The sequence below is a fragment of the Littorina saxatilis genome, unplaced genomic scaffold (assembly GCF_037325665.1).
Source record: "Littorina saxatilis isolate snail1 unplaced genomic scaffold, US_GU_Lsax_2.0 scaffold_549, whole genome shotgun sequence".
Classification (NCBI taxonomy): Eukaryota; Metazoa; Mollusca; class Gastropoda; order Littorinimorpha; family Littorinidae; genus Littorina; species Littorina saxatilis.
Genome location: NW_027126352.1, coordinates 57134 through 79337, shown reverse-complemented (window position 1 = coordinate 79337; position 22204 = coordinate 57134). Strand labels below are relative to the sequence as shown.

General features: G+C 42.5%; 1 protein-coding gene across 1 annotated transcript in view; it reads right to left on the bottom strand.

Annotated features, from left to right (window-relative positions):
* Positions 1-9321: 9321 nt before the first annotated feature.
* Positions 9322-22204, bottom strand: part of LOC138954787 (adhesion G-protein coupled receptor G6-like) — a 34254-nt gene continuing 21371 nt past the window's right edge. The window contains exons 9-12 of the mRNA XM_070326556.1: positions 15076-15335; positions 12469-12538; positions 11150-11337; positions 9322-10428 (exon numbers count right to left, since the gene is read on the bottom strand). Of these exons, the coding sequence (XP_070182657.1) occupies positions 10172-10428; positions 11150-11337; positions 12469-12538; positions 15076-15335 (775 nt within the window). The 3' untranslated portion in view covers positions 9322-10171. The remainder of the gene's footprint in view (positions 10429-11149; positions 11338-12468; positions 12539-15075; positions 15336-22204) is intronic.

Here is a 22204-nt window from a genome sequence, read left to right as displayed (position 1 = left end):
TGCCACCCTTGCGGCAGTAAAAAGCATTGGCCATTGAAAGACGAGACGCGGTTGTCCCCCTTGTTCCCTTTTCTTTAGTACCTTGCTACTTGATTTTTCTTCTTTATTTTGACCGTCTTGTCCCGTTCTTGTATTGGTGAGTACAGTATTCCTTTGTTTTTTAACTTTGTTCATCTTACCACAGTCACTTCGTTGTTTAGATTTCTTTATTTTGTTTATGTTAATGTTCGCCTTCTCTTTGGATGCTTCGTTGTTGTTGATGTTGTTGTTGTTGTTGTTGTTGTTTTGTAGAGGATGGGTGGAGGGGGGGCGGGGGCGCGGGTTAGGGGGAAGAATATACCCGATGCTCCCCAGCATGTCGTAAGAGGCGACTAACGGATTCTGTTTCTCCTTTTACCCTTGTTAAGTGGTTCTTGTATAGAATATAGTCAATGTTTGAAAAGATTTTAGTTAAGCAGTATGTAAGAAATGTTAAGTCCTTTGTACTGGAAACTTGCATTCTCCCAGTAAGGTAATATATTGTACTACGTTGCAAGCCCCTGGAGCAAATTTTTGATTAGTGCTTTTGTGAACAAGAAACAATTGACAAGTGGCTCTATCCCCTCTCCCCCCTTTCCCCATCGCGATATAAAAAACGTTTGCGCTGGACCCGAGTACTCTTCAGACTGGCTCGCTCCCCCAGTATGAAAGGTTTTGTCTTGTGCACGTTTAAGTGACCAAGTGATTGCTCTGTGTGAATTACAGGCATTCCCTTTGCTATATAACTACATTGCATGCGAGCCGAGGATGTGCGTGGTGACTGGCCTTTCTCTTTTATTTGATCACAGTGAAAAATATACGGCCGACCCTCTTCATAACTGGTGAACTGGTGGCCCACGAAGTTCTTTTACTGTCCTGGCTCGCGGATTCTTGCATTTATCACGCCCCAGGTAGTTTTACCAAATTCTTTAATGTAAAGTGAAGGTAAAAGACTGAAACATATGTAAACAAAGGAAACCATAAGAAACAAGAGGCGAAGCCTTCAAGGCTCCCGTAAGAAATCGACAAACAGTAACATAACACAAACTCACTCACTCCGTAACACACACACACACACACACACACACACACACACACACACACACACACACACACACACACGCACACACACACACAGTTAAAACTAACGCATCATATCAACTCCATGTATAATTTTCAAAAGAAGGCAAACAGATAAAATGACTAGGGTAATAGGTTAGGTACCTGCCATGTGGGCACTTTTTCCACTGCTGTCCTCAGTCCTATACTTTTCATCAAGACTTGTCACCATGCCGAGTAGATCTAAATTCGGAAGTCTTCATGTGGCTGAGGCATATATCTGACATAGCGTCGATCTTGTTGTAGGTTAACCTCCTTTCTGAAACAAATGGCAAAATGCGATTAGTTATGATGACTACAACCTACACAAATATAAACAGTGTTTTGAAACAGAATAGTCAGGTTATACAAGCCACTTTACCTATGCAGCATGGTAACCCTACAATATGCGAAACATGTCGACTGCAGCAGCCTGGTTCTTAAAATAATTCTGACGGTCAACACAGCCAGAAATGCCAACAAAGACAAGAAAGCTGTTGCAAGGTAAGCTTACCAAACGTTACATAGCGAATCATATGATAGTGCGTAAACAGCAAACAGTAGATCTACAATCAAAGAGAGGATCGAGTCTGGAATGAAACGCGATACAGATCTAGCATTCAAAAACTGTCTTTCACGTTCAAGGAAGTTGTTGCAAAGTACTTAAGACTTACTAAATTGTACAGACAAAACCATGACAGTGCATGTTTTGAATCTGAGGAAAAAATCAGGATCATTTTGACTTTGAGAACAGATTCATTCCGTTTCCTTATATCTGCATGTTCAAGTAAATGGTGGACAGTTTTTTTCGGGCAGAGTAAACTTAACTTGAGACTCTACTGCAAGTCTTGAAATTCACATAAATCGAACCACGAGCAAAGACATCCAAACATTACAGGCACTTTAGATCAACTCATTTCACTAGAGGTGACTGCCTAGCACTGTGTTTGACATCCGTGTCTGCTGAAATAAAAAGAAATTAAAACAAAACGGATTAACAGTAGGTGACACGTTATCAGAGTGGGAGACACTAGATCTGTCTCTGAACTTACCGGGATACGGCTGCAAGATCGACACTGACTGCCGCGCTTTCGACAGCTCTTCCTCGCGTGGACATTGGAAACACGCTGTGCAGATCAAATTGTAGGAAATCTCCCTTTGGTATCTTCTTTATTTACTTTTCTGGAGCTTAGAAACCGAACAACATGAAATCGTCTTCCCCGGCGAATCGGCGAGGTGAGAACTGGACCACAATCCTTCGCGCGACCCCTGACCTGATCTTGACGCCTGACCTGCCGTCTACATGCCAAACACGACACAAATCAGTCAACTGTTTGTACCCCTTCAAAACCCCCCACCATCCGTTTTCTTTGGATACACGCTTTAACTACACACATGCCGACACAATGTTGATCATTGCTTCAATAATTTGAAGATGGTGCTTGAAAATTAACCACGTGAAATGAGTATTTCGGTGTTTAGCCAAAAATGTTAAAGTTTCTACCACAGACATACACACATACATACGCACGCACGCACGCACAGACAGACAAAGTTTACCATCGCATAGGCTACACTTACGTGAGCCAAAAATACAAATTAATATGAAAAGAATCAAAACACAAAATCGCGACCTCTAAACCACCGCAGTCGCGACCGAGCAACCAACGCTTGGTAGAAAATGGGGTACACAAAAAATCAAATTATTCAAACACACAACGCGCAAAGCCTGGCAAATCGTCTCGCATGCGATACGCATGCTTTTTATTAGCTATATTTCTCGTCACTGTGTTACGCGTTCGGCTGTTCTATCAGCTCAATGGCTGCGTGTTGCCCCGCCGGTGTGAACTCCTCCCACCGCCAAGTCGTTTTTGTGGTTTATTTCGCATTTAGGTCCCAGGTAACATTATGAAGTTTTAATACGATCAATCGGACCTATTATCAAGTTAGTGTATCAACTTTTGAACCAACTGCGTCCAGTAGTTTCCCAGCAATAAGCTGTTAAGTCGAGACAGACACACACACAGACAGACACACAATTAAAGTCTGTTGAGCCCAAGTACTAGCGTACTCGGGGATATAACCTTTGTGGTTGAAAACGACGTTAAACACCAAATAAAGAAAAAAACGGGGGGGGGGGGGGGGCAGTATTGCCTCAAATACTGTGTATCTGCTATTAAGAACTACCCCCTCAATCGATTACAGTGAAAACCATCACCAAGAGATGCATGCAACTACCGCCACTACAAACAGCAACGTACGACTTATTTAATTGACAGCTGCCCGAGCATGAACACCAACGGTGAAAAAACAGAACAAAACGACGGAAACATCAACAGCAGCAATAACAACAGATGACCAAAAACAAAACTCCCAAACCACTGCCAAATATTGTAACTTATCAACAAAGAAAGTTGGCACTTGTTTAACCAAAATTGGATACCATCAATACATGATGAATTGAAAAGCACTGGGCGGGGATGTAGCTCAGTCGGTAGCGCGCTGGATTTGTATCCAGTTGGCCGCTGTCAGCGTGAGTTCGTCCCCACGTTCGGCGAGAGATTTATTTCTCAGAGTCAACTTTGTGTGCAGACTCTCCTCGGTGTCCGAACACCCCCGTGTGTACACGCAAGCACAAGACCAAGTGCGCACGAAAAAGATCCTATAATCCATGTCAGAGTTCGGTGGATTATAGAAACACGAAAATACCCAGCATGCTTCTTCCGAAAACGGTGTATGGCTGCCTAAATGGCGAGGTAAAAAACGGTCATACACGTAAACTTCCACTCGTGCAAAAAACACGAGTGTACGTGGGAGTTTCAGCCCACGAACGCAGAAGAAGAAGAAGAAGAAGAAGAAAAGCACTGACCACGGGAACAACAGTCTCAACGAAATACACCATTCAGCGGAAACACTCACCAACTACAACCCCTATCACTATCACAACAACCAGAACACCAACAGGTTATTTGTTCTGTTATTCTCTCGGTGACCATAGGAACTTTGGGCAAGGCGTATTGGGATTTTTGGTCTGGGTACTTATTTTCCGATGAGGTACATTTTTGATTCCAGTCCATTAGTATATATATAGCTCATTTGAACCCCTTCAGCAATTGGATGTTCAGTGACAAACAGTCACTAGAAGAATGCAATTGCAGGCAGGATCGGAACATTTTCAAGTGAGGAATGCGTGCACGTCATTGATAACCCGATAATTTATGGTCCAATTGTTAGACTAACGGATGAAGAGAATCTTAGACATTTTATTTGTGGTGTTTTTTTCTTCTTCTTCTTCTTCTTTTTGTTTCTAATGAATGGTTGTTTGCTTGCTGTTTGCTTAAAGAAGCAGCGTTTGTATAATAATTATTAAATGTTCATTTATGTATAAAATCGTCTATCAGGAAGCCCCAACTTATCTTATTATATTTATTCAAACACTAGAAATAAACCTTGTCTTGCCAAGGCCCCGCATTGATTTGTTTAAAACTAGTTTTTTCCTATTCCGGTGCATACCTTTGGAATTCACTTCCTGTAACTATCAAGTCGTGTCTGTCATTATCTTCTTTAAAAAGACAGCTCTGAAAGCACCTCTCTACCAACTAATTCAGTGTGTGAGTGTGTGTGATGGTGCGTGAATGAAAGCGTGTTTTGTATGCTTCCATTAACAAACACCATTTTCATAATTTTCCGTACATGATTGTGTTAAACTGACATTATTAAAAAATTTTTACAAATAAGTGTCATCTTTTTCTGAAATGTTGTGCCATTGTATTTATTCATGTTCTGTCTTATTGTATTTTTATGATTTTGATGGTTTGTTTTATCATTGCCCTTTAGGATGTTGTTGTTGAATGTTCTCTTTTGCTTTAGATTACTTGTTGATGACGTTTTTGTTTTATTTGTTTGTTTGTTTGTATTCAAGTGTGGACCTAATGCTATTATCCTTTTGTAATAACGTTTTCGAGTTCTAGTTCTCTCTTCTAGGTTGGAAGATTAGGCATCGCCTGAAACCTTTATTCCTTTGTATTAAAGTTTTGAATCTGAATCTGAATCTATCTCTCTTTTACACACTCACACACAGCCATATGCTAGATATTTGGGGGATTATATTGTCTTAGAAGAAAGTGATTGTGTGTGTCTTTCTCTCTGTCCCTCACACACACACACACACACGAGCTCACACACACACGAGCTCACACACACACACACACACACACACGAGCTCACACACACTCACCAGGGGTGGATCACATCATTTTTAGTGGGGAGGGGGGCCAATTTTTTTTTAGGGTCAATTCGACGACGCGAAGTGATTAGTTGAGGGCGTACAGCGTTCGAACCTTCTTGGGGGCTCCGGGGGCATTCCTCCCCCCCTCCCCCCCTCCCGAACATATTTGATACAAGCAAGGAAAGTGGAACAAACTGGTGCAATCTGAGCCAAGAAACTTCCCCTAATACACCTTCCAAACATTAAATTTAAAAAGACAAATTTATATCAAAACGAGGACAATTGACCGATCTGGTGTAACCTGAGCCAGCCAACAAATTACCCAACTACTTTCTGAAATCGCCACTTAGAAAAGAAAAGCCGGCTCCTAGGGGGGTACGAGGGCATGCCCCCCCCCCCCCCCCGGAAAAAAAATTGATAAAAATCAAGGAAAATGGAGCAATTTGGTGCAATCTGAGCTATAAGTTTTTCTTTATTTAAAAAAAAAATCTTTTTCTTTCTTCTCTTTTTTATAATTTTATTTTAGGCTAGGGGGGGTCCGAAAAACCCGGACCCCCCCCCCCTGGATCCGCCCCTACACACACACACACACACACACACACACACAAACAAGCACATCCACACACACACATCAAGGTCGATTATCTTTCATTTGATGACACGACCGTGTGAACAACTCCATGGAGGTCACCAACTAGAGGACATGACACGGTCGTGTCATCAAATAGTAGATACTCGACCTTGGTGTGTGTGTGTGTGTGTGTGTGTGTGTGTGTGTGTGTGTGTGTGTGATGGACAGAGAGAGAGAGAGACCCCCCCCTGCATGGATTTTAACAGCTATCTAGTCTAATTGCTCCTGTCATGGCACGCGCACTCAAAAATTGGAATACATGCTGCAAGGACAAAAATAAATAAATAAATAAAGACAAAGATAAAATACAGGACCTGTATTCATTATCTATTTTTGCAGTAGACATACAATGTCTGTTTTACCTTCTTGAATAGAAATGTTGAGTTTATAAATATATGCATCTGGCGAGCAGGCGGTGTAACTGAGATGTTATATAAGCGGGGGGAAGGGGGGTGTTAGACAAATACCAACAGACATTTTATGTCAATGACAATGGTAAATAACATGCATGTCGTTATACTGATGATAAGTATGGGATTACATAATCGTGTGCTATCGCCTGTTTTTCCTGTCTGGCATTATGTTTGCTCAGTAGTCAAGACATTGAAAAAATCTACATATCAATGTCGATTTGTTGAAGAGGCATAATTGATTTGTTTATGAACTCTTTAACATTAACATTGGTCCCAATGGCAAAAATTGCTTGAATGTCAATATGCCTCAGATTTGTTAAAATTCGATTCAAATCGGTGATTTTTAGTTCTGTCTGAAAGTGAAGTGAATGAAAAATGGACATGGAAAATCTATTTCTAGTAACAACGTCATAGTGTCTCGTGATTTCATGTTAATCTGATGCATACCATATTAGAATTTATTTAAATTCTGAACAAAATGATATACAACACAAAAATATGCGACCAGAACTGCATTCTCGATGACCATTTGAAAAAAAAATCAAAACAAGACAAGACAAGTCAAGATAAATTCTTTATTTACGAAGGTAATGCATACACAAACAGCGCTTGTCCACGAGATGGACTTATGTAATGATAATACGTTTTAAATATAGCGATCAAACAAGCAACACAAACAAACAAACAACTAGCCAATCAAACAAACAAACACAAATATACATAGAGATGAACATAATACATTTTTATCAAGTGCATAATGAAAACAAGTTTCGAGCAAGCAAGAACACGTAAATTAACGAGAGAGAGAAAAACATCTCCGTGAATTGAGGAACAAAGGGCACAACTACGTCACAAGTAATAATATTATGTAGCACCTTTACGTAAGACATGTCATGAAATCAATGAGGTACATTTATCTGCGGAAACGAGTGAAAGGTAAAATCAAACAAGGCATTAGAAATATAAACATGCTCAGGCAAAGTGAGAACGAAATGTGCCATCAATAAGGAATAAAAATTATATGTCTTTAAAAGTCTTTACCTTGACGGAATGCATTAGAACGCTTGGAAATGAATTCCAAAGATTTAAAAAAAAACCAAGATAAATATCGAGAACTGTTGTTAACCCGTGATTTGTACAAATATAAAACATTTTACAAATTGCGGGGCTCGTCCCATGATTTGTGACAATTGTTTTACAAATCACGGGGCGCGCCCCACAATTTGTAAAATGTTTTACAAATCACGTAAATGCGCCCGATATTTTCTTGTCATCTCGAAAGTCCAGGGATCTATTAGCTTGATAATTTTGTGTGAGAATTCGCCTGCACATGTTTGTGACGGACACACCGACAGACAGACAAGTCTACGCTTATCACGCTTCAAAATCGAAATATAAAAAAAATAACATGTGCAGATTAACTCACACACTTTCATTTTCATATGTATGTTTTGCCTGGGACTCCTTTATGGTTGACTGGGCTCTAAACAACAACTATTGATAATAACAAAAGGCATGTATTACTTTGTGGAATGCAATTGTTTTACATTTTTAAAAACTGCGGTTTTAGGTTCGACGTAATTTGTCAAATGTTTTTACATTTTTAAAGATCACTGTTGAGAGTTCTGCTGGCATATTTCATGATCCGCAAACGTCGACCAATATTTTCAAACCCACTGAGATTCAGTGTGTATCCTCCACATCACACAACAACAACAACAACAACAACAACAACAACAACAACAACAACAACAACAACAACAACAACACACACACACACAAAACCTCTGCCAGGCTTGTTGTAGGCTGTGAAAGTTAATGTGGCAAATAGTGAAACAAGCGTTGCCACCAATGAGTGGAACAAGGCAATCATGGCGTAAAAGGGAATGATGAGCTGCTGGATCCCACGGGCACATTATGCAAAAATAAAGGCTCTATTCTCCATATAAGACATACAGTCGTTGAAGAAATGATGGTGTGACAAATCCGACAGTAATGCAGAAGTAAATAGTCTATTATCTATACAAGAAAGTCGTTGAAGGAATGATGCAATGACAATACTGACAGAGAATAAAGAAATGAAGTTTTTGCGAACATGACCCTGCTGTGACCCCAAAATGTGACGGGGGGGGGGGGGGGGGGGGTCAACCAAATTAGGGTCATGTCGGTAGATTATTAAACCCTTGACGTGGTCAAAGTGTCAAAGCTCTAGCTTCAAAAACGCATGAGCTAACGTCAATGTTAGGTTATCATTAATCAAACTTGACCCCCTGTGACCCCAAACCTTGACCAGGGTCAATCAAGCTTACGTCAAGTCTGGAGATTATCAAACCATAGAAGTGTGCAAAGTATCAAAGCTCTAGGTTAACAAAAATCCGAGATAACCTCAACGTTAAGTTTTTATGAAACGAACATGACCCCGCTGTGACCCCAACATATGACGAGGGTAAACCAAACTGAGGTCACTTCGTGCGATCATCGAACCCTAAAAGTGAGCAAAGTTTCAAAGGTCTAGCTTGAAAAACATCCGAGATAACATCAATGTTAATTTTTGGGGGACGGACACATATGAATCCTAAGACTCACCATTTATAGGCTCTTATTCAGGTGAGTCAAAAATGGATGTGAGTGTGTGTGTGTGTGTGTGTGTGTGTGTGTGTGAGAGTGTGTGTGTGTGTGTGTGTGTGTGTGTGTGTGTGTGTGTGTGTGTGTGTGTGTGTTATACCTCAGAGATGGCAATATATGAGACAGGAACAAGACAGTGTATGCACACGGCAAAGGAGACACAGATGTACATCTTTTTTTCAGTTGCTTGACTCATTGTCTCCTTTCTCAGATTATGAACTTCCCCTTTATTGAATACAGCATATAAAGTGCAAGGCCAGTTCAGTGCCTAGTGCTCACCTGTAGCAAGCACATAATGTCAGTAATATTAGAAACTCTCTTTTGCTCCTATGAGGAGAAGAACTGACGAAGGAAAAAATAACCAGAAAGTTCAGGAAATTTCTAGAAGCAACGGGATGTAACTATTACTTTAGTAAATCCAAAAACAAAGAGACTGCCAACGTTTCAAAATTCAGAATCAAAAAACAAGAAAGGTAGGTTGTTGGAACGTTTGTTATTGACAAAACAATACAAAATATCGAAATATCTGTGAATGTATTGTTTTGTCAATAACAAACGTTCCAACAACCTACCGTATTATTACTTTAATATCCATTGAAGGGAGGTAACTCTGTTCATGCAGGCATGCATAATCATTTTCATAGAATGTATTGAGTCGAAGTTAGACCTGCTGCTTAATATTATTATCTAGACGTTTGCCAGGGAAGGAAGATAACTCATGTCAGATATTTTAGTTTTAGCAATAAAAGGTAATAATATTATGATGTTGACGGTAATACTTAAACATTGTCCCCCAGTCGTTTGATCCAAATGTATAAGCTCACTCTTGCATCTATTCTTGTCTTTATTGGAATAAGATTTTAGCAGTTTCTTAGAGAGGAGAGAGCAAGGGAAATAACTATTTTCCCCAAATTTGGAGTTTTCCTTTCATATTTTTCTTTTATTCCTGGTTCTTTGATACAGAATTCCGAAAACTGTGATGATGGTTATTGGAGTAAATTCGAAAGGGCTCCGCTAATACCCCGGGCGAAGCCGGGTCCTGACTGCTAGTAATCAGAAATAACGAAGTCTATTCTCTGCACAAGACAGCCTAGTTCACAATCGCCAAGCAATAACGCTACCACAACATTGACAGTTCAGGGCCAAAGATACTGCATTTCACGAGGAGCGGCTGAAACTAGTTTCTTTTGTCGCTGGACTATTAGGAGCATACTGCCCAACCAAACGTGACCAAGGCAACCCTCTCCTAACTTGCTTGCAGATCAGGTCCAGCCAGAACTGGCGCACGGCGGCGTCGCGTGCCGTGAAGATGGCGAAGATGAGAATCCCCTGAAAGGCGGCGGTGCAAGTGAACAAATACTGGAACACCAGGCGCGCGTCCTCGATGGCAAAGAAGGCAAAAACCCAACTCAGACCTGTGGTGGGAAACATAGGACACAAAACAACAGTACAATAAAAGCAACAAGAGGAGCTGCATTGTTCATTCACATGTATCCAGTGGAGATGAGAATTCTAGTTTGCCCTAGTGCAAACTGGAATTCCAATCTCCACTAGTGCGATTCGGAATCTCACTGGATTCTCATTTCCACTGTGACATATATATCTAAACAAAAATCCGTTTTCTCGGGTAAACAATGATGAAAACCATGAGGTGTCAGAGCTTAAGTTTAGGTTACAGTTACAAAATGAATCCATCCGAAAATGTTCACTTTGCTAAGAAAACAACTAAGCCGTCGTATTTCTGTATGGTTCCTAGTGGACGGATGCTCTGGATATCACTATCACCCCTTAGTGCTGGTTAACATAAGCACTTTACTAGGAAGGTGCCTTGGACATGGCAAGTTGTCCTCTATGTTATATCTACACCATCCCGCTAACCATTACACACTTGTAGACTTTCATTTTCAGTAATGTTAACACACTAATAAATTCCAGCTGAAGACATTTAGACGCAATCTATCTATTCAAGTTAAACTGATTATTATCTCGTCTGAGAACGAAGTTGTGCAGTTATAAAGAGAGATTCACATAAGTAACATACATGTTAATTATGGGACCACTTTTAAGATGTATTACACGATCCTAAACTGGTATTCTTCCATTTGAAACTAGAATGGTGTTATGTTTCTTTCTCACCCAGCACGACGAAGCTGGCGATAGAAGCCCGGATGCTGATGACGTTGTAGCTGGTGCCACCATGGGACATGTCACGCCGACGACAGATGCTGACGACGATGAGAACGTAGAGAACGATGTTGGCGCTGACCATGATGGCAATAGGGGTCAGGAAGGCGTAGTAGAACGGCGTGCGAGACATCCAGCAGCTTCGAATAAGAACATTCAGATAATACAACGGAACCCCAATCTGAAGACCTCTATGAAGCTGAGAAAATCAGATCTAAAGAAAGGAGGGAGTCTTAAAATGGGGGTGCATTTACAGAGGTTATGAACAGAAAGTCTGAGAACAAAAGTAGTGGTAGGTGTCCTTCAAAAAGAGTTATGCGAAAGACGTCAGGGAGAGTACTTGTTACTTCTCTTCAAACGGATAAACTGTTGAGCCTCTGAATAAATGTTTTTGTAACTTGGCACAGATGCAGTGGCACAATCACTTGCGAAACACACACCGCTGCACATTTTTCTTCGTGTTGTTACGAACGTTCACAAATGTAACGGAAAATCGTCACAACGTCTATTCTCATGTCCTGTTAGCTCTACGTTATAGTGTGCATACATAAGAGGATTTTTGTCATCGTCCTGTTTAAGTTCAAGAGGCTGCTCCGTACAGTTTCAGATTTATTGCATACCGGCTGCAGCTACCCAGCAAAAACATCATTACAAACTAGGATTTCTTGCCGTCTTCCAAACTTGCTATCACTCTCTTTCTCACGTTAGATCAGCCTGGCTGAGTGGCAGATGTAAATGAAATGGGTATGCCAACAAAGAAACACACTGATGTAAACATTTGAAATATCGTTCAGTTTTTATAACATTTTTGACGGCTTAAAGTGAACCATGCCGTCAAAAAACGTCATGTTGAGGGTAGGTGTGGTATAAGCACAAGTTACGTACGTAATACCCACATATTGTTCTAATCAAGTAAAGCCATTTTGAGCAGAAAGGAAGGTCTTTAAATAATTATGTTTCTGGCCAAAACACAGCTATCGAACTAGGGGGGTATACCACTGGGAAAACAGCCTTAACTTTTTGTGTTCAGCGTACCAGGAGTGTGGCATTACATGTTTTGCCCGTGAAAAATGGCATGTTACTATCTTTATCTAGCTTTTTTGTTCTAGTAAAAATAGCATAAATGATTATTTGTCTCTTGAACATGACACAAGTTACTATTTTCCACAAGGTGAAATGGCATATAGCTAACTCCTCCTCCCCTCCCCTACCCCCCTCTACGAAACAAGCAGAACGTAGTACCTTTCCAAACAAACAAAGACGTAACTTACTATTGTTCCCCACCATTGTAGAGGTTGACATCAATAGACAATGTGATGATTACTGGAATCAGAGGAAGACCTGCGCATAGTGGGGAACATAGTAAATAGCATTTTGTAAACACACATATTAAGAGTCATTGGTGAGCAAAAAGAAAAAAACGATTCTTCTTCTTCTTCTTCTTCTTCGTACGACGGTTGTGTCAGGCTCGGAATCCGGAGGATGCCATGAACATGGACGTTCTTTCCAGGTCCTCCAGTGCTCCCCACGATTCAAATGAGATGTAAATAAACATGCACTAGTGTAACCGATTGCCCGAAGCACAAGATTTACCCTTGGAGGCAAAGCCACTCAAACAGAAGTATGAATAATGAATAGCCCTATTAATACTATAGTGAGTATGCAAAGGTTCCCAAGATGACACCAGGAGACAGCAGCAGTTAGACCCTATCACAAACAGAACTCTACAATTCACAGGAGATTTACCGCACGCCGTTCGGGTCATGCAAATTAAGGTTACTCTTACATATCAAGGTGTATGTTCTGCCCAGCCAATCAGCTGACTCGGTTTGCAAGTTCGATCAATCAAGGCATACACCTTATTCGCGAGAACCTTTACGCCGCACTCCGCCTCAGATGAGATTTACAGAACGATGGAATCTTTCACGAAATAAGCAATTCTAACCTTATGGAACACACTTGCACCAGCATTTAACATCACTATTTAGCTATTTAGCATGCATAAACCACACACCAGTTCTCGTTATTGATTTCACCCCTGAGCGATCGTGGACCCGTGTGACCCACTTTCCTTTTTTCACATACGTGATGAATTAAGTCGTCAGTTTGTGGTTTCAATGCGACTCGCTGTATCTGCAATATCACGTTATTGGGTACCTCTAAATCTAAAATGAAACAAACGACTGCGTGTGGCACGAACTGAGCAGTGGCGGTTGACCGTTCAACGAAACTGGCGATATGCAGAACATTATTATGCTTGGGCAAACACGACCTTGCATGACCTGCTTCCGGGCTCCCTTTTTTTAAACTTTCAACAATTGTACTGATCTTGTCTTGATGAAAAAAAAATCATTTTAGGATTAAAGAATGTTTGTCTCACATGCTGTCAATTTATTGTTTAGATTTTAAAAGTTAGTTCTGGCGCCAAAACGAGGCTTCTGATTTGTTTTATAGTACATCCTTTTCTAACTGCATGAAATTAATTGTTTGAAAATGTCTTACTCTCAACGGAAAGCAGTCAGGATGCTCCCAAGCGGTAAGCGTTCAAATGGAAGTATGTTTGTACTGTCTGTAAAAACTCGGGAGGCTCAGGGGTCAGAAACAGAAGGTATACGGGAGGCGGAGTGAGGCTTTAATCCAAATCAAGCTTGAGCTTGGGCCTCCGTGACCACGTCCCTCACAGCGTAACTTGTAAATGGCGGACATCGTCAGAACGTCGATTTCTTTACTAGGATACCAAGGAGTCATACTGGGTGTTTACTACGGTAGAGAACCATCAGATACAACTGCCTGTGTAATACATTACACGTACAGCCCTCATGCTGACAAGTATTTTTAGAATGAGCGAGAAAAATGTGCTTCGTCAAAAACCGTCTACTCGTGTGCAGTGAATTTCACCCGTGCAGTTTAGCCGTCGCATGCAAAGGATTGCTAAGATTGTACACACACACACACACACACACACACACACACACACACATACACACACACACATACCTAAAGTGTGGATGGTTACCTAAGAGGCGGCACTGGGTGTAGTGCCTTTCTAGTGCACTTGCACTACAACAGCACTGGGTGCAGTACTCGCTCCGGCATCGAAGAATTTTGCACTAAAAAATGCACAAAATTTGACCTATTTCGTCGCCTATAGAGGACGGAAAGAATGTCATTTTGAACATTGTTATGACATTCTTTCCGTCAAAAAAGTCAATTTAACGGTGTTAAATGAAGCGACCATCCACACAATTAGGTTGCCATCCAGAGTTTAGGTTGCCATCCACGTGTGGATGATTGCCTTATGGTGATTTAGGCAACCAAACCTGTGGAAACGTGGGTACACACACACACACACACTCACACACACACACACACACACACACTCACACACACACACATACCTAAAGTGTGGATGGTTACCTAAGAGGCGGCACTGGGTGTAGTGCCTTTCTAGTGCACTTGCACTACAACAGCACTGGGTGCAGTACTCGCTCCGGCATCGAAGAATTTTGCACTAAAAAATGCACAAAATTTGACCTATTTCGTCGCCTATAGAGGACGGAAAGAATGTCATTTTGAACATTGTTATGACATTCTTTCCGTCAAAAAAGTCAATTTAACGGTGTTACGGTGTTAAATGAAGCGACCATCCACACAATTAGGTTGCCATCCAGAGTTTAGGTTGCCATCCACGTGTGGATGATTGCCTTATGGTGATTTAGGCAACCAAACCTGTGGAAACGTGGGTACACACACACACTCACACACACACACACACACACACACACACACACACACACACACACACACACACACACACACACACACACACAAGAAGCAAACCAACAACTACATAACAGCAACAACACATAATAACGTACCCCAGGCTGGTAAAGCCGTTTTTAACATGTATCTGCTGAATCTCCCGACCCTTGCTTTGAACTGAAGGAATAGCAGGATGCCCTCTATCACCATCCACATGAAAGACACCAGGATCAAATAGTGCAGCAAAGCTGCCACCAAGACACAGCTCACGTGACCATGCCCGCGCGAGAATCCCGCCAGAAACGTGACCCATGATAGAAGTAGGGCCAGCGCCAAGTTGAACAAGGTCTGCTGGGAGTTACTGCTGTGTAACTTCCTGTGAACAGAAACGATTGTCTGAGTGTATCCCTGGCTCCGCTTTGAGTTAAGTATACCTGACTATGTGTCACTCAGCAGACAGAAGAAATGAGATGAGATGGGATGAGATGAGACGAGATATGGGATGCAAGAGACGAGACGATCGAGATGGGACGAGACGAGATGGGATAATAATAATAATAATAAATGAGCATTTATATAGCGCAACATCATAACTTTACAATTATGCTCTTTGCGCTTGACACATTTAAAATTAAAACACAGTTATACAATCATTTACATCTACATTCATAGTCAGCAACGCTTAATTAAAAGCATACACCATCAAACATACATTACAAAAGATTCTTCCACTAACTAAGTAATAAAAACATGAATAAAATAGGTAGTGAAAACAAGGAAATACCAGCTGAATACCCTTAATCAAACAAAACATGTTATCAACAATACTGAAAACAGCCCTAGATGTTTATATACATTATCACATTATCACGAAAACAACAAATACACTACATAATAGATGAGATTATTCGGGTTGGGGCGAGATGGTGTCGCGGACAGTTGTATGTAGTTATAAGGTTCCTTGGTCGGGCGTTGCTGACAGGTACCTGTGTCAAGGTGGGAAGACCGGTAGCTGGGCTTAGCTCAGTGATTCGCGCCTTGCACGCTTTGCACGCATTGCACGGGACGTTCATGGTAGGCTGCGCGCTATTTGTAGGGTTCACCGTTTACCTGGTTGCTGACTGAGAAATTCATAGGCATTCTTTTTTCTGTCTCGGCCGAGACCAGATGTTTGTTCGAACGGCTTCGAAATTCGTGTGTGAATTGTCGTTTGAGTTCGAAGTTATTTTCAGTAGTAATGTACGTCTACTGTGGACTTTGTTAAAGTCGGTTGCGTAAAGTGCGCGATGTTTTTCATTAGCCTGTGTGAGGTAAGTCAAATTTCTTGGTCTAATTGGATAGACTTTTGTCAGTTTTTGCTGAAGGTGAATTAGCGGCCGGTGGCAGGGGACAGGGAACCTACATTAGTTACCAGTTGTACTGTTTTGTCTCGTCTTTGTGTTGTTGTAAATAGTGTTCATCATAGGGTTTAAAAGGAAATCATTATAATGGTAAATTATATCGTAGAAGGAAACCAAAGTTTAGTCATTGTGCTTCCTCCTCATCCCTAATAATGTCTATTGGGGGAGGAAGTCACGTGTCTTATATTTTTGGGGAGAATATTGACTTTGGCCTTCTAGGCTTTCAGTGTTTACTGTCGAAGACAGACCGGACGGGAAGGTGCGAACCCTAGCTTCACAGCATGGAGGAGGCACCACCACGCTGCTGCTTGAGCAGCCAGTTTGGACTCTCGCATCGTCACCCCCACGCTGCTGTGTGAGCAGCCCCTCTGGATCTTCTCCGAGGCTTCATTACGCTGTTTTGAGCAGCTATCTTGTAACGCCACAGCGGCGCAACCACGCTGCTGTTGGGCAGCAACATCGAACCGGCGCCGTCGCTGCAGAGTGTGTGCCGTGTGACAGCTCTAAACTGGGCTGATTCTCTCACCCCCGCGACAGAGACGCAGGTGTCGACCCGAGGGCGCACCCCCCCCCCCCCTGAATTCGTCGAACGTGTAGATAAGTACTTTCTTACGATAGATATCATTTATGGAATGAGGAGGGCCTTTATGACGTACGTGCTTTGTGTTTGACTGTCCTGATTGTCTCGTATGTCGTTTGTTGACATTATTTTGACTGTTGTGTACTTTCTCATGTTCATTATGTTCATCCTCATGCATTCGTGTTAACCCTTCCATTGTTCCATCCATCGTCACCCCCATATTTCACCCAACTGGGAACTATTAAATACTTTTATTTATTTACATTGGTGTTCTGTGAGTGCTGTGTGGTGTGGCCAAAGTTTTTGTGTGAAAAACTAAACATGCAAACGTGCATGCACGCGACAATGGCGAGCTTGCCAGGATTCAATCCTCTTTGAATTCAAGGAATTCACTTCATTTTTGTCGTTGGCCACACTTCCCATACACTGGACACTGATGTACTGTAGTTAATTAGCTTTTGTTGTTGTTGTCTGGTAACCTTGTGGGTTGCCTGTCCTTGTTGCCAGTCAGCTGTGCCTTGTTTTGATTTTTCATGTTTTGGCTAACCGTTTGCTAGTTGGGTCTTGTTTATGGAACTTCGTTCTGGTCGTGTTCTTGATGATAGTGCTATCATGGCGTCTAGGACGGAAAGTAGTTCGGATAGGATTGCTAGGTGGCGTTCACTTGCTGAGGAGCTAGGTGTTAAATCTACCAGTATTCCTGAGTTTATTGCCGAGCGAATGACCCGTGAAGATGCGGAACAGGCTAGGCTAGAGCTAGAGAAAGAGAAACTTGAACTAGAAAGGAAAGCTTAAATCAGGACAAGCTAGAAGTAGCGCGTCGAGAGACTGATGAGAGAGTTAAGTATGTTCAAGCTCAGCGAGAGACTGATGAGAAAGCCGCGGAAGAAAAACAAAGGCAAGAGAGAGAGGACCATGACCGTAAGCAAAAGCAGGAAAGAGAAGAGCATGACCTTCGCATGCAACTCCTGCAGAGAGAGTCGGAAAGTAAGAGGGTGAAGAAAGGAAGTAGGGATGGAGCTGATAATGAGGGAGATTCCTCAGGTGAAGAAGAGTCTAGTGACCTTCGTGGTTTTCGGCCTTCCATACCGATGTTTGATGAGAGCAAAGAAAACATAGCTACTTGGTTGAAAAGGTTTGAGAGAGTCGCTACCTTGTACAAGTGGAAGAGAAATACATGGGCAACTAGGGTCTCGACTAGGTTGTCGGGTAGGGCTGTAGAAGTGTACAACACTCTTGATGATGATAGCGCGGACGACTATGACGGTTTGAAGGTCGCGTTGTTAGGCCGCTATCAGCTCACAGCCGAAACCTACCGCCGTCGTCTCAGAACCTGCAAGAGAAAAGAACATGAAACGTTCAGACAGTTCGGTGCTCGCATTGAAGAGAATTTGACTAAGTGGCATGAGATTTCCGAGATCACAGAACTGAAACAGTTGGTTTTGCTGGAACAGTTCTTGCAGACCCTGAGCGCGGACATGGCCGCGTACGTTAAGGAGAAAAAACCTCAGACGTTAGCCGAAGCAGTTAAGTCCGCTGAGATTCATTTTGAAGCACACCGTGACAGTAAGAAGTTTTTTCAGCATGATCGTGATCAGGGTGGAAAGGCTGGCGTTGGTGAAAAGCAGAAAAGTGGAGATAACTCAGTTGGTACATCCTGTCACAACCCGAGGTTTTAGAGATGCAGAAGAAGCTTAAACAGGCTTTTTGTAGATACACGAGATGATGTAATTGTTATATGTTTGAGTGTATATAATAATTGTGTTATTTACAACATAAGCATTGGAGTCCAAACACTATTGTAGAATGTATGCGTGTGGGATGTGAGATGCTTTACGCCTGTAACTTCGCGTATTTGCAAGTTTGTGTCCGAATCGTGGAACGGGCTATAGTCACCCGGTAACGCGCGGTGAACAAACCAGGTCAAGCTGCAGAAAACGAAAGTTTGTAAATACTTGTTGGGCACAGTCGTGCAAATTTAAATAATGTTCATTTCACCTGGTAAGATAATATAGTGTAATGCATAAATATTATTATAGCGTATCTATAGGCCATTTAGTAAGAGAAGAATTAACATAGTCCGGGTCAGCGGTGTACGAATACACTTTGGCACCCCGTCAGCGAACTAGCACGGTTTTGGTTCAGTGCTACCCGAGAGAGTCAACGGTACGGTTGCAGACGTACTGGCGGGCGCGAGTACTCCATCACCCGGCGGTTTTTTACGGTGAGCGTTGTCATTGACTTGGCGGGTGGACTATTGTTTCGAATTGCTGTGGCTGAGTAGATGTCGTTGTCTAATGTTTGTTTTGTTTGTGTTTACGTTTCAGTAGTGTTGTAATATTGTGGGACACGGTGATTTTGAAGCGTGTTTATGTCCGTGGGAATGTGCACGGGAAATATGAGAATTACATCGACCGGCCCATTACTACCTATTCGTATAGGGAGCCTCGGGATTTACATGTATATTAATGCATGTTTGGAAGTGATATGCAGTGAACATACAGTGGAATTATATGTGTGTAATTATTTGCACATAACTGTTAAATATTCGTTTACACGGAATATTACATTTTATACAAGATGGCGGTCTACTTTCCGACAACTTTTGTATTCTTGTGTTATTGAGCATGTTGTTTTATACCTTCATATTATAGTGTGTAATATTACGCGGGGAGTTATCATACATGTGGGGATATGGGTGTTGTGTCATGCAATTGTGGTTGCGTAATGTAATGTTAAAGTTGGATACCACAATCTAACATTTAGTGAACGTTTGTCCAGTTATTTGTAACATATCACATGGCGTATATGGTCATGATAAATACAATAAGTTTATAGGTTTAAGCAAACTATAAATCTATATTGTAAGGCCCCGTTGTATAGCTAATGTATTAAATAATTATCCTTTTCCATACATGGTTACTTGGTGTAAAGTTTCGATCTTGATGTCCATCGGTATGATGCGCTAAAGGTTTGCATCACCGATGAACACTAACACAACCATCGATACACGCCAGGTAGCTAGGGATGTTATTGTTCAGTATTAACGTGCTGTTTTATTTACATGCAGTTGGCCGGAGAGAGAACGGAGGAGGGACGTGTGTTCACGAGAAGGCGTTGTGATCTGGACATATGGGACGCTGTCAGGAGGCGACTACGGCTCACAACAACGCAAGAAGAGCGGCGTGGGTTACTCCGACCAGTAGATTCCCCCCAGAGTGTACGCAGGACCACCAGAAGACAGCATGAGGAAGGAGTCTGGTCAACTCTACATGCCTAGGAATCTGGGGAACAGCTCCGAAGGACTGGAGCTGGGTTCGACGTGCTTAGGCAGTCGGGGACTCTTCTAGGGGGTCGGAATCAGGAAGCTGCGGCCTTCTGAGGAGGGAAGGACATGTGAGGCCTTGGTGGGCGTTGTGTATCCCGAAAAGCTAAGTACTCTGTCGTGGTTAAATCATGTGTCTGTGTTCGTGTAATTTGGTGATGCGACCTTATTGAGCGCCGTATACTAACAGGCTATTTAACCATAGGGGGGGTGCTTAGGACTGGAGTTCCAGGATAATTTCATGTGAATTCATGTGTTGTCAATTTTCGTAGTATTTGTAGAGTGTACACGTTAAATGTGTGGATGTTTCGTGCATAAATTTGTGTTTATTATATAAAGCTTGCAAGTTACATGTGGTTCCTTTAGTCTTTTTATACACAGTGATGTCTGTCTCCACTTGTAAACTTTCTTGGGTGTGCGTTAGTGAGTGAGGTGTATGTTTGCGTGTGATCCCAAGATTGCTCAATCTTGTGGAGTTAAGTCGTCACGTGTCACATCCGGTAGGAAGTGTTTCATCTGTGAGTCCCCCAAACATTTGGCTAGAGATTGCCCCAAGAAGAGCAAGTCGACGGGAGCGGTGAATAGTGGTCCTGAGAGGTCTTTACCGCCCGTCAGTGTACCCACTTTGTGTACTCCCTGTAGCCAGCAAGACTACGACCCGAGATGCCTGGTTGTAGTGGATGGTGTTGCAGTGGAGGGGTTGCGTGATACTGGATCTCAGGTTTGTGTCGTGAAGAGTTCATTAGTTTCCAGGTCTCAGTTCACAGGACAGGATCTTGAGGTTTCTATGGCTGAGAAAGACATCAAGAGGCGCTATCCAGTGATTAAGGTTCAGGTTGAATGTCCTTTCTACACTGGTGAGGTTGAGGCTATCGTCATGGATACACCTGTTGCTGATTTCATTGTAGGTAATCACGCCCGGCTGGGTGACTCGATTGTTCTTCCAGTGTACGCTGTGTCCAAGGTTGTGTCAGTTGTCACTCGTGCTCAGGCTGCCGCTGAAGGGAAGAAGTCGACTTTGTTACATGTTGCTGCTCCAGGGCTAGAAACAGTCACCCCTGAGCAGTTGCATGACCTTCAGCGGAATGATTCGACTTTGAAGAGTTGTCGTGAGGCGGCAGATCGCCGAGACGTCAGAACGTCTGGTCACTCCGGTGAAGTTGGGTTTGTTTGGAAGAAGAAGATTCTGTACCGTGAGTATCGCGGTGGTGGTAGCGTCTATACTCAGGTTGTTGTTCCCCAGCAGTTGAGGTTAGGTGTTATCAAGTTGGCCCATGAACCGCCTATGGGAGGTCACATGGGTGTCCAGAGGACACGTGATCGAGTTTGGCAGCAGTTTTTTTGGCCAGGTATGTGCGCAGACATACGTCGCTTTGTGTTGTCTTGCGATCAGTGTCAGAAGGTTTCTCATAAGCCACAGAAGGTACCGTTAGGTAAGATGCCTCTCATCGATACGCCGTTCGAGCGGGTGGCGATCGATCTGGTGGGTCCCATCATCCCTGCTTCTGAGTCTGGTAACCGGTACATCTTAGTGTTTGTGGACTACGCTACTCGGTACCCGGAAGCCATTCCCTTGAAGTCGATTGAGGCTGTGAAGGTTGCAGAAGCGATGTGGGCAGTCTGGACTCGAGTAGGAATTCCCTCAGAGATTTTGACAGACCGAGGTACCCAGTTCATGTCCGAGGTGATGAAAGAAGTGGAGCGTTTGCTGGCCATCAAGGGTTTAGCGACTACTCCGTACCATGCGCAAGGAAACGGATTGGTGGAACGGTACAACGGAACACTCAAGACCATGCTACGCAAGCTTGCTCAAGAGAAACCGAAGCAGTGGGATCGCTACATTCCTGCACTCCTCTTCGCTTATCGTGAAGTTCCACAGGAGAGTCTGGGATTCTCTCCCTTTGAGCTTCTATACGGCAGGACAGTGCGAGGACCCATGT